Source organism: Mirounga angustirostris, unplaced genomic scaffold (assembly GCF_029215605.1).
Source record: "Mirounga angustirostris isolate CCGP_5_RB_7025 unplaced genomic scaffold, mMirAng1.0.hap1 SCAF_5, whole genome shotgun sequence".
In the NCBI taxonomy this organism is placed as follows: Eukaryota; Metazoa; Chordata; class Mammalia; order Carnivora; family Phocidae; genus Mirounga; species Mirounga angustirostris.
The window spans coordinates 10,314,592-10,326,997 of NW_026991713.1; the positions used below are offsets into that span (position 1 = coordinate 10,314,592).

Sequence of the window (12,406 nt, forward strand, 5' to 3'; positions counted from 1 at the left end):
AAGAGAAAGGGGAGCGCTTAGCACGTGGGGAAGGGGGGGTACGTCGGGGCGGGCCAGGGGCAGTGACGAAGGCCCAGCTCCTCTCCTCCAGCTCATCTGGAGTCTTGGGCATGTCACTTCACCTTTGTGAGCCCGCAGGACGGGGACCGTGCCCCTGTCCCAGTGATTTGGCAAGGATCCAGAAATAAACAACTGTGGAAGCAATCTGGAACTCGGAAGCATGGCATGGATTTATGACACGGACACTGACAGAGCTAGAAGGAACGTCAAAAATCATCTGCCTCACCCTCAGTTTTCACAAGGCAACTGTGGGCCTTTGAAATGGACTAACACCCGCTGAGCTCTATATGGGCGCCAGGCCCAGGGCGAAGCGCTTTCTGTGCACCATCCCGGGAACGCTCTGCACCCCCATGCTGCAGCCGAGGAGGGGGAGGCCTGCACGGCTGAAATGACGGGCTCCAAGTCACCCAGATAGTTAAGTTCCAGAGCTGGGCCTGGAAGCCAAGCAGCCTGACTAGAGTCCAGACCTAACCACAAGGCCACAAAATGAGTCACTGGTGGAACCAAGATGAAACCAGGTCTCCTGACTCCCAGGCCAGTGCTCTTTTAGCTGTTCCGGGCACCATCTTATCTCCAGTAGGCACGGCTGCTTGAGCCCACAAACTTCTTTTTTTTTTTTTAAGGTTTATTTATTGAGAGAGAGAGAGTGCATGTGCAAGCACCCGGGTGAGGGGAGGGACAGAGGGAGAGAATCCCCACTAAGCACAGAGCCAGACGCAGGCCTCCATCCACCACCATGAGATCGTGACCACAGCCGAAATCAAGAGTCAGGGGTTTAACTGACTGAGCCACCCAGGCACCCCTAGCCCACAAACTTCTCCAAGATCAGCTGCAGATATCAAGGAGGAACTCCTGACTTCAGGCAGCCGCCCTGGGAAGGTGCTCCTTGCCCACCCCAGCCCTCCCTGTAGCCCACCCTCTGAGCCCAGGCCACAGCCTTCCAGCCTCTAGGCTAGCCTGCCTCGGCACACATGGCCCTCCCTTCAAGAGAGAGGCTAAGAGTTTGCACACACCATCCCTGGAGTGCCCACTCCGACCCTCTGTTCAACCTGCCCCCTGCCCTCCCACAGTTCGGGTGGACCAGAGCCCTGGGAGGGGCCTCACCTTTCCTCCTGATCATGGCTTCCAACATCTTGTCTTCCTCCTCCTCCCTAAAATGAGAAAGGGAAGTCGAGTGTCCCACAGGAAGAAGGACACATATTCTCTCAGTCCCTTCCAGGCTGAGTCCCTCCCACAAATTGAGGGAGGGTGTGCTGGAATTGCTTGCTGTGAGGACAGAGCTGGCCTGGCCCACTCTGGGCCCCTCCTACAGGGACCTCCCCCCTCCCCAGCCACCTCACCTCTGCCGGTCCTCATCCAGGCAGTTGACGATGGCGTTGCGCTGCTCGATGAGGGTCATGAGCTCCCGCATCAGCACCTTCTCTCGGCCCCGGTCCTCCTCTGTCCAGTCCTTTTCTGCCCAAGGAGAAAAGTTGGGGAACTGAGTCGGGGGGAAGCCCTCCTGCCTTCCCAGGAAGCCAGGGACCAACGCCTAAGTGCTGAGGTGGTTGCGGCCTAGCCACATGCTGGATCCTGTGAGGACAGGAAGGAGGGCCCACCTGGGGAGGGATGACAAGTTTTGGGGGAAATGAAGGTTGTTCAGGAAGAGACCAAGGATACTAGGCTGCCTACCAAAAAACCCCTCAAGGGGGCTCCGGGACGGCGAGCACAACACATGTTCTGAGAACAGAGACCAGCTCTTGCCAAAGGGGCTCCTGCTTTTGCTCATTCATTCAACGAATGTTCACTAGATGGTTTCTTGGAGGCAGGATTCAGGCTGGGCCTGCTGAGAGCCTCCAAGGGCGGGCTGGCCAGAGCAGGGCAGGGCTGGGGAGGTAACAGGGGACCCCAGGGGTCCTTATGCAATAGAAACAATGTAACCCAAGTGGCATATTGGGATCTTCATATAATGCCATGAAGGAGGGCAGATTAGAGGGGACAGGACCCTGGAGGTGGTGAGCCCAGCCAGGAGGTGTCCCTGAAGTGTCATATACCTGCTGCCCCACCAGCCTCAAGAACCTGAGCCATCCCAAAGGACCACCCAAGGGCCCACCTGCACCTTAGTTTCCCTTTCAACCAGCCCATAGGCTCCCAGGGGAAGGGTGCCCACACCTAGCCTTCCCTCTATCACATCTGCCACCACAGGCCTCCCTATCTTGAAATAAACATCCTGAGGACAGCCCCCCCCAACCCGGTCATGTTCCAATGTCCTTACACCTCACCTTGCCAGAGCTCAGGAGCAGGTGGCCCAGCATAGTTCTGGGGACAGCATGGGAGTCACCATCCCAATTCAAATCCCTCTGCTACTTCCCAAATGTGGGGCCTGGGGAGGTCATGTCCCTACACTACATGTGGGGAAACTGAGGCTCAGGGAAGTTGGGTCCTTGGCCAGTGTCACACAGCAAGGGTGGAGCCAGTCTTTGATCCTGGGTAGCTTGACATCCCCAGGCTTCAGCCCTTATGGTGTTTTATGGGTCCCTAACCGACCTGGGGCCTTATAAATCAGGCCCACCCTGCAAAAGCAACCTCCAGGACAGGATGACAAGCCCAGGACGTGCAGCCATCACACAGGCTAGAAAAGCAACACAGTAAGCCCAGGGCCAGGCTGGCCTGGGGCGCACACACAGGACGCACTGCGCCCACTCCAGCCACAGGGCCTCACTGTGGCTCCCTCTGGTGGGGGCCGTGCCCCAGCCTCCAGGAGATGTGGGCATGACTCATAGAGGGCGGTGGAGTGGCCTCCAGAGACACTTCTGCCTCTGCGTCTTATCTAGCCTCCCAGGTTCCCTAGTCGGTGGAGAAGCAGGACCACTGTCCCAGCAGGCAGGAGGGGCTGCGTGCGCTGGGACAGGCCAAGTCAGAGACAGGGATTAGAAGCCCAGCGCCAGCACCAATGGGCAAGACTCAATCTCTGGCTCTCCATCTCCTCACCTGTGAAATGGAAACAGTGAAGCCCACGGTCTGGGCCAGAGGAAGTGGCCAAGAGCCCTGGCTCCTGTGGTCTCTCTGCCTGCCTGTGGCTCAACTACACATCAGGGCCACAGACCCCAACTCAGCCACATAATAACCATCAACCACCAGCCCCTCGGGGGGCACGGAGGGTTTCCCATCCGCCATCTCCTGTCCCAGGAATACCCTGCAAGGCGGGTCCCTTCATCCTGCCTTACACTTGAAGCTACTAAGGCTCAGTAAGGCTAAGAAACCTGCCTAGCCCCCGCTCCCTGGCCCCTGCCTCCAGCATGTTCGCGGTGGAACACGGCAGAACACAGGACTCCGTAGGACTATGTAACTCCACACCCAGTCCCACCCGCTGCCCCTCCACCATTCTGACCCCATCCCACCCGGCACCCCCAGAGTCCTTCTGAGCCACAGTGTGCGCGGGATCCTTCCACCTTCCCTCCCACCACGGGTGAAGTCTGGCTGTGCTCTGGCCTCACGGCCATGAGCCCCGACCTACCTCTGCTGTCACCCACTCATCTGGGGCAGCCCTGGGCCCTGGAGCCAGAAGGCTCTCCCCAGCGGGGACCTGTCTACCCACAAGTCCCAGGAGATAGGCCAGCCTGCTCCTGGGCCTGGTGCTCTCTGCGAGCCTGTCTTCCCTGATGCCACATGAGGCCACACCCCCACACTGGCCATGCTGTTCCTTCTCCTGCCATCACTCGAGCCTATTTATCACCTGCTAGGACCCAGACTGCACCTCCTGGCCCTCTCGCCCATCAGGGCCGGTAGGGTAAGACCTGGGCCCACTCGTGAATGTCACAGGCCCCCAGGCAGGTGCCAGAGGAGTACGGGGGTGGGGGGGCATGCTCACCTGGCTTGTTGAGAAGACAGCGGAGCTCGTACTCCACATCCGCCTGGCGCTGCTCCAGGTTCTGCTGCTTGAAACTAGAGGGTGGGAACAGCCAACTCTTAGCCCTGCCCCGGGGCCGTCAGTGAGGAGCGAAGGCAGGGAAGGTGCTCCGTGCTGAACTCCACGGATTCCGGGGAGCCGAGCAGGGGGCCGAGCGGGGAGGACTCACACATAGATGAGCTCAGACTCCCGCCGCACCAGCAGATGCTTCTCGTGGATGAGCTTGAACCAGTCCACCAGCATGTCGTCCTCACGGCCCTCTGGAAGCCAGATGCCCACTGAGGCCAGGGCTGGCAGCACCTGCAGCCCTCAAAGGAGCCGTCGGGGAGGGAGGCTCCCGCCACCCGAGCCCCACCCACCAGGCCCTCCCAGCAGCTCCCGCACCAGTCACTCCGCCCCGCAGCTTCTCCTCCAGCAGGACCCCACGGTGTTCCAGGGCATCCAGCTGGCGCTCGATCGTGTCCATCTCTCCGTGGATGTCCTCCTCGGGGATGTACTGGTCGGCCTGGACCTGCCCGACAATGCCCCGGTCACCGGAAGGACAGCCCACCCGTCCCACCTGCCCGCTGCCGGGCGCTTTGCCATTTCGCGGGCCAGCACTGGCCTCCACAGACCCCGGGCCTGGGCTCTGTCCCACACCCCAGCGCGGCCGGGTGCAGGAGCCCGGTGTGTGGAAGGGCCGCTCTGGAGAGGGGCCCCAACCCCTCCGTGCCCCCGACCCCAGGGCTGAAAGGCACCCCCAGAGGGACGCACAACCTCCTGCCTCTCGTGGCAACCCGCCCCCCTCCTCTGCCACTCCAGAACTGATATCACAATGTAAGAGAGTGACCCTAGGGGAGAGAGAAACTCAAGAACACTCTAATCTGTTTAACTCCAAGTGTATCATGTGAGTGCTTCCATCCTCAAACTATTATTAGTAACAAGTGAAATGCACCAGCCACGCTCCAGCTTGAGAACAGCTGGTCTGCTCAAAATCCCCCCTGGCTGCAAGTTAAACCTTCCCATCGGGGCCCCCCCAAGTGCCCCTCTCGGCACCCCCAAAAGCAGCTGCCCAGACAGCCCATCCTCTCAAGAGTCCCCAGGACACCTGAGGCGGCCAAGCGCCTGCAGGCTGCCGGCCGGTACCTTGCGCTTGATGAGCGGGAAGCCGTGTCCTGGGGCAGGTGGTCTGGCTGGCTTGGATCCCTTGGTGGTCTTCTTTGTGGTTGGGGATGCTGTGGGTGACGCCTTCCGGTTAAAAGGGTTCTCCTTGCAGGAAGACTAAAGGCAGGGAGAATGGCAGAGGATAAGTCTGGGGAGGGGGGGACAGTAAGACCCCCAGCAGCCTGACTACATGGGACTAGGGCCTGGAGGCCGGGAGGGGGCAGCCCAGGCAGAGAGAGAGACTCCCCTAGCACTCCAGCTCTGGTGCACAGAGGCATTCGACAAACATTTTCCTTTCCACGGGCTTCCCGCCTCCAGTCCTGCGCTGGATACCTTTATACACACTTTTCTCCCAACCTCTCTGCAAAATGGGTATTGTAATGCCATTTTATAGCTGAATACACTCAAATTCAGAGAGCTTAATTAATTGGCTCAAGGTCATGCACTTCCTAAGGGCCCAAGCTAGGGCCGGGGCAGCCGTCTAGCACCGGGGGCAGTGGTCAGGACGTGGAGTTTAGGGCCAGATGGCTATGCTCACTCACTCAAGCCTCACAACCACCCCTTTCTAGCAGGAACTCTCAGGCTCAGAGAGGGAAATGAAGCTCCTGGCCCGTGTCACCCTGACAGGAAGCAGGGATCCCACCTTCCATCTGGCCGGGAGATGGAGGAAAAGAGTAGCTTCCTTCCTCCCTGTCCAGGAAAGACCCCTCCCCTCTGCTGCACCCCGCTCCATGCACCCCAGCCCTGCATCTGTCTGACCCTCTGTGGAGAGCCTGCCCCCTGAGGTCAGCACAGCCAGACAGCCGGGACGGGGCCTCGCCTGCCCCACGGGCAACGCCAATGTCCTCCAACTGCTTTCCCCAGCTCATCTGACACAGTGTCGTCGTGACGGGCCCCATGGAAAGGTCTTGCTTGAGGCCTGCAGTGCTCCCAGGAGTGTTTACCCAACTTTCTCCCAGCAGCTGAGGGAGGCTGGAGGGAGCCCTGCTCACCCCACCCACATTAGCCCATGGAGAGATTCTTTCAGGCAGGCAGTTGCCCTGGGATTTCTGGAGCAGGGAAAGTACCAGGGCCTGAGTCCAGGCATGGCAGGGTTTGGTTTCCACAGGGCAGCACCTGGAGGGGCCCAACCCCAGCGACGGGGTTGCCGAGGGCGGCTCTGAGTGTGACAGGCGGGTGGTGTGCAGAGCTGAACAAACGAGTGGAGGGGCCCAGCAGGGTCAAACAGCCCGAGGCCCCTGAGTCCCCAAGGGTTCTCAGCCTTTCAGCCTGGGTGGCTCAGTCTGTTAAGCGTCTGCCTTGGACTCAGGTCATGACCCCGGAGTCCTGGGAGCGGGCTCCCTGCTCAGTAGGGAGCCTGCTTCTCCCTCTGCCACGCCCCCTGCTTGTGCTCTCTCGCTTTCTCTGTCTCTCTCCCTCCTTTTCTCTGTCAAATAAATAAAAATCTTTTAAAAGATTAAATAAATAAATAAATAAATAAATAAATAAATAAATAAATAAATAAAAGGCGCCACCTGAAGGTGGAGGGCGGGGTGTCCAAAGTTGACCTCTTCCCCCACCTGCCACCACCAGGGAACCCTGGGCCTCCTTAGAGCAGTCTGAGGCCCACAGAAGGGGCAGGGTCTTCTCAAGGTCACACAGCAGGTGGGTAGCAGAGCTGGACAGGAGGCTACTGGCCAGGTCAGGGCAGGTGAAATGTCTGAAAGGTGCACAGGTAAGAGCTGGACCAACAGCTCAGCCCGCTCCCCAGACTTAACCTCTGTCAGGTCCATCAGACCATGACTACTGCCGCCCTACCTGAGCTGTCCTGACACCCTCCATCCGGGGCCACATGAGCCTTGGGCCTTCAGGGGCTGCAGAGTGTGCACAGACGTGGACAATCAGAACCTGGTGGCCCAAAAGGACTATGGCTACAAGAGAGGCGCCCTCAGGAACTAGATGCCCAGAGGAGTGTCCTGGACCCCTGATGACCCCCGGTTCCCGGTATGGGACTGAGGAACAATTACACGAACAGCCACAAAGGTCACCTGGAGAACGAGCTCCCTGAGATGGGTGCCCCCGAGAGGAGACGGAGTGCAAGGAGGGCCTGGGAGGGGGCCTCGGCATAAACAGGGCCTCGTGAACAGAAAGGATGTGAAGATAGATGGTGGCTGGGGAAATGGGTCCCGGATGGGCACGTACACGGGATAGGCAAGTAAACAGGTGCCCAGACGCATCACTCTATGAAGGACCAGGCAGGTGGACAGGTGAAGAGATGGATGCGAGGATGGATAGATCAATCTGTGCCTCAGTGAATTGAGTCAGGAATGGGCAGATGGACACAGCAAGGTCAGAAAAGAAGTCAGAGGCCAGCAAAGATGGAAGACCCTGGACATTCCCGCCCTGAGACCAGACAGGACAGCAGCTCTTAGCAAGGGGGAGGACTCACCTTTACTTGGAGCTGCGGGGACGAGGTTCCAGGGGAAGGCACGGGGCTCTTGTCTCCAACCAGTAAGAGAGGGGTGGGGGCAGCGCCACTGCAGGGCTTGGCTGGCTGGGGAGCCGGGCTGCCCCTAGTACCGGGGGCAAGGCCAGGGCTGGCCTGAGGTGTCTGGTCTGCGCTGGGCTGCACCAGTTCCCCAGAGGAGGACAGGGAGGAGGAGTCGGCAGAGAGGCTGGCAGAGGTCCCAGGGGTGCCAGGGGCATGGACTGCAGGCTCTGAGGAGCTCTTGGGCACAACTGGGGGCTCCAGAAGCTCCCCAGAGGGGGTCCGGCTGGAGCTCTCAGAGGACAGGCTCTCCACACTGAGGGCTGGTGACGGAGTTGCCGAGGGCGGCTCTGAGTGTGACAGGCGGGCAGTGTGCAGAGCTGAACAAACAAGTGAGCACATGAGCACCCCGCGAGGAGGCACAGCCCCCCCAACACCGTCCCCTCTCCACAGAGTGCTTCCATGTGCAGACAAGGCCGGGGCCCAGAGAGCAGCAAGGGCATGACAGGACCAAGGTCAGCAGCCGCCGAATTGTCCACATTCAGCGCCCACCCTTCGGGATCTGGGGCACCACCTCAGGGCACATCTGTGGTCCTGGGTTCCCTCACTGCCCCTCACTTCCTCCTGCACGTGCCCACTGCCTCCACTTCCCCTCCCAGGTCTGATCTGACCCAAAGCAAAGCCCAGGGGAGGAGGCGAGGCTGCCGGGGGAGGAGAGGGCAGAGAGCCCAGGCTGGCCCGTCCTGTGCGTTGGACCAGCAGGAGAGGGGAGGAACCGGCAGCCCTCGCAGCGCCGGCCCTGGCCAGGCACCGCCCCGGGCCGCGTTAATCCTCGTGTGGGTGATGGGTACCATGCTCCGAAGCATCGCCATCTGTCTTTTCCAGATGAGGCGGCAGACTCAGAGGGAAGGCACTTGCCCGGCAAGGGCCGGGGCTGACACAGCTGTGTGTGGCTCAGCACTCAGCGTCCTGCAGCTGCCCATCCCCCGTAGCTGGAGGGTCCCGGGGTTCCGGCAGGGGCCGGAGCGGGGAGCCCCGGGCCACCTGAGCCCTGCTTCCCCGCATCTCTCATGCACTCTCAGCCCCCCTGTCCGAGGGGCTCCAGCTGAGGTCTTGGAGGCGGCCGCACCCCAGCCATGATGGCAGGTGACCAGGCCTGAGGCCTGAGAAGCCCCCAAGATGGTGACAGACAAACACTGCAACAGGGGGTGCCTGGGGTGGCCCAGTCAACTGAGCGTCCGACCCTTGATTTCAGCTCAGGTCATGATCTCAGGGTCCTGGGATCGAGCCCCGAGTCGGGCTCCACGTTCAGTGGGGAATCTGCTTGAGATTCTCTCTCCCTCTCTCTCTCTGCCCCTCCCCCCACTTCTCTCTCTTTCTCTCTCTCTTTCTTTCTTTCTCTCCCGGTCTCTCTCTCTCACATAGATAAACAAATCTTTTTAAAAAACAACTACAACGAGGCTGGATGAGTGGGCATGGCTGGAGGGAGGCACAGCGCCCCGAGGCTGGCCCGCCACCACTGTCTTCCAGATGGGGACACTGTAGGCAGACACAGGGAAGGAGCTGCTCAAGGTCACACACAGCCAGGTCAGGGCCCAAGGTGCCCGGCGACGGGAGGGTAGTGACTAGACAGGCAGCACTCAAGCGAACCCCGGCCACATGCTCTCCGGGAGCCGGGCGGTGCTGAGCCCCTCACTGAGGCACACATCGCATCCTCACAACACCTCACCGTGAGGCGGGTCACGGAGGGTTAGGAGGAGAGAGCGTGGAGCCTCTGGCCTCCTGCCTGTCAAATCTTGCCTCTACTGCTCAGTGCTATGAGGCCTTGGGCAAACCCCTCTCTGTGCCTCCTTCCTCACTGCAAGATGGGCGCATGCTACCTACCCGACAGGTGTGCTCTTGAATTAGCTGCGAGGACACACGTGGCCCCCGGCCTGGTGGGGACCCCAGTGCACCACACAGCCTTCCCCAGCCCTGGGCTGACTCCGGCCCCCGAGCCCAGCATTTCGTCAGGAAAGCTCCCAGAGATGGCACTCACCGAGTGGGGACGCGCTGGGCGCGCGGGGGGCAGGGCGCTTCTTCGTCTTGGGGCTGCTGGTGGGGGTGATGCCATACCAGGGGTGCAGGGACTTGGGTGTGGACTCGGCCGACGGGGCCAGGGCAGGGCCAGCGGCCAGGCTGGGTGCAGCTGGGGGGTCCTCCTCCTCCTCCTCCTCCTCCTCAAAGGGGTTGTAGGGCTTGGGCTCCGGGCTACCTGTCACCTGGCTCTGCTGGGCTGCCTCCTCCCCGCCTCCATTCTCCACCTGCCTGCCGTCCCGGCTCGGAGGTCCGGGGCTGCTGCTCGGGGGGAGGGGGGCTGGCTTCTTCTTTGGCTCTGCCTGCACCAGTGTGATCCATGGGGGGTCTTTCCTGGGGGCTGGTGTCCTGGAGGGAGGTGGGAAGAGGCAGAAACCACTGGGTGGGGGAGGGAGGCAGCATCCTCCTCTCTCTGGAGAGTTTTAAGTCCATTTCAAAGGGAGTGGATGAGAAACTGCACCCTTCTCCCCCAGCCCCGTGGGGTTAGTCTGGGCCCAAAGCTGAAATGGGGAGAGTGAACCTTCACATCATAGCCTCCGTCAGCCCGGCCCAGGAAAGGACCCACAGGGGCTCTCTGTGTGAGGCTGAGAAAGTCACCTGGCCCCTCTCCATAGTCGCCCACCTATGAAATGGGGACAGTAACCTTCACAAGGGCATTCTAAGGCTCCAATGGGCACAGGGCCTTGCGTACAGCAAGTGCTCTTTGAGCATTAACTACTATTACAGCTGGGGCCCACTCTCCCAGGGGACGCACAGCTCCAAAGAACGGCTGGAAATAGCTGTCCTCACACGGGACACAGAGTCCCAGTCTGGAGGGCCTGAGCCAGGTACACAGCGGAGCTTTTCTGCGTCTTTCTAGACCCAGCTGCCACTTCTCACAGCAGCTCTGTGAGTGAGGCCTACGTCTCCCACGTTACAGAGCAGCAGGGGCGTGGAGAGGTCCAGGGGCTCCAGAGGCACTGTCTCTACCAGGAGTCCTCCCCACAGGAGTGGGGATCCCAGGGGAGCCCCGGGGAAGGAGATGTGGGCCCAGCACTCAGCCCCAGCGTCACCCACCCAGAATGAGCCTTGCACGTCCTCGGGAGGCTCTGCTGGTGACTCATGTGCCCACGGAAGCCTTGCCCACCCCCCAGACCCCAGGGGCACCCCCATTCCCAGCACGAGGGCCTCCAACATGGGAAAGCCTCTCCGAGCCAGCGTACCTCTCTGACAGCTTGGGCGTCCCTCTCGGCTTGGGGACAGGGGGCTCGTGCAGCCTTCCTAGATGGGAAAGGAGAGTCAGACAGGCCTTCTTCATGGGCGGCTGTGGGCTGGGCAGCAGAGCCGGGCACTGGGGAGCCACGGCGTGCCCTCCCTTTCTACCTGGCAGAGCCGGGACTCCAGGTGGCCAGGGCCACCTCACCTCCCACCTGGCACCACCCAGCACTTGGGGAGATTAGATAAGCACCAAAGGTAACAGGTAAAGAATGGTCATGGGGGCAAGGCCAGGATTCCTGGAAACCCCATCGGCATTTCAGCCGAGAAGGGGGGACCCAAGTGTCCCTCGGACACTTCCCAATGTGGACAGGAAACACTGCCTTAACTCAGCCTAGAAGCCTCCCCTGACCCCCTAGTGTCCCCCATGAAACCCACAGTAGCCTCTGCTTCCCCTGTCCTAACAGCCTTCCACATTCTATAGAAATCTCTATTATCTGTGCTTGTCTCCCCACTGAGCCTGGCAGGGCCTCGAAGGCACAAATAGGCCTGAACAGGACTGTCCCCAGGGCCTGGGCTCAGAGCGGGCCCCCCCCACCCGTGGATGTGGAGCTGAACAAGGCCCAGAGAATGCGGACACACGAATACTCCCGATGCGCACGTACATTTAAACACCAGACGCGCCCCTGCAAGTGCCCGGCCCCCGCTGGACCCTTGCTCACCATTTACTAGGCCACTGCTGCTACCCTGCTCGGCCAAGTTCTCGTGCTGCAGACTGGACCGGGGCCGGGGCGTGGGGGGTGTCAGGGCTGGGCTCTCGGGGGCCTTCCTCGGGGCAGGCGTGGGGCGGCCGGCCGGGGCGCTGCCCAGGTCCTGTGGTTTGCCTGGAAGCCGGGGCTTGGTGGGGATCTGGGGCCGGGCCTCGGGGCTGGCCTTGGGGACAGCCACCTCAGCCCCTGCGGGCACGTTACCACCCGTGCCGCCTCCGTCCACATCCCTGACTTCTTCTGCAAGCTGCTGCTGCTTTGGCTGCAGATGGGGCCCGGCCTTGGCCCCCGACCGCCCCCCCGGGCCCAGCCTGGCACAGTGCGCCGCGCACACGAAGGTGCCTTCCTCAGGCCCACTTCTGTAAGCTCCGGGGAGCAGGGTGCTGGAGCACCGCCGACACCTGCCAGGGAGAAGGTGGGGAGGAGGCTTCAGCGGAGCCGGGCACCCGGCCCGGGGCACCGGCTCCTCCTCCCCCAGGAGCCCCCGCTGTTCCTGCCCTCCCTCCTCGCGTATGCCAGCCTGGATCTTGTACCGCGGCCTTCCCACGGGAGGAGGCGAGGGGTAACCGCCAGAAGCACAGAACAATAAAATCACATGAAATCAAGCAACATAAATTGTGAAACATGCCTTCAGTTTGTGCTGCAAGAGGAAGCAAAGGTTTGTCCCCGCGCGGAGGTACCAGCCAGTGCCGGGGCCGTCGGTCACCAGCGGCTCAGGAAACCGACTGAGTCGTTGTCAACCAAGCAAGGTTTTTTTGGTTTTGTTTTTTATGAAACAGAGTAAAATACAACATACCGGAGTGCACCGCA

The 12,406-nt window shown here is 61.0% G+C and overlaps 1 protein-coding gene across 3 annotated transcripts in view; it reads right to left on the reverse strand.

Moving 5' to 3' along the window:
- MICALL1 (MICAL like 1) overlaps positions 1–12,406 on the reverse strand; it is a 30,181-nt gene that overhangs the window by 5,430 nt on the left and 12,345 nt on the right. For all 3 annotated transcript variants that reach the window (XM_064590617.1, XM_045872548.3, XM_045872546.3), the window contains 10 exons: positions 11,552–11,997; positions 10,838–10,895; positions 9,598–9,983; positions 7,521–7,939; positions 5,075–5,209; positions 4,334–4,460; positions 4,119–4,209; positions 3,911–3,984; positions 1,401–1,515; positions 1,165–1,211 (listed from right to left, as the gene is read on the reverse strand). In XM_064590617.1, coding sequence (XP_064446687.1) covers positions 1,165–1,211; positions 1,401–1,515; positions 3,911–3,984; positions 4,119–4,209; positions 4,334–4,460; positions 5,075–5,209; positions 7,521–7,939; positions 9,598–9,983; positions 10,838–10,895; positions 11,552–11,997 — 1,898 coding nt within the window. The remainder of the gene's footprint in view (positions 1–1,164; positions 1,212–1,400; positions 1,516–3,910; positions 3,985–4,118; positions 4,210–4,333; positions 4,461–5,074; positions 5,210–7,520; positions 7,940–9,597; positions 9,984–10,837; positions 10,896–11,551; positions 11,998–12,406) is intronic.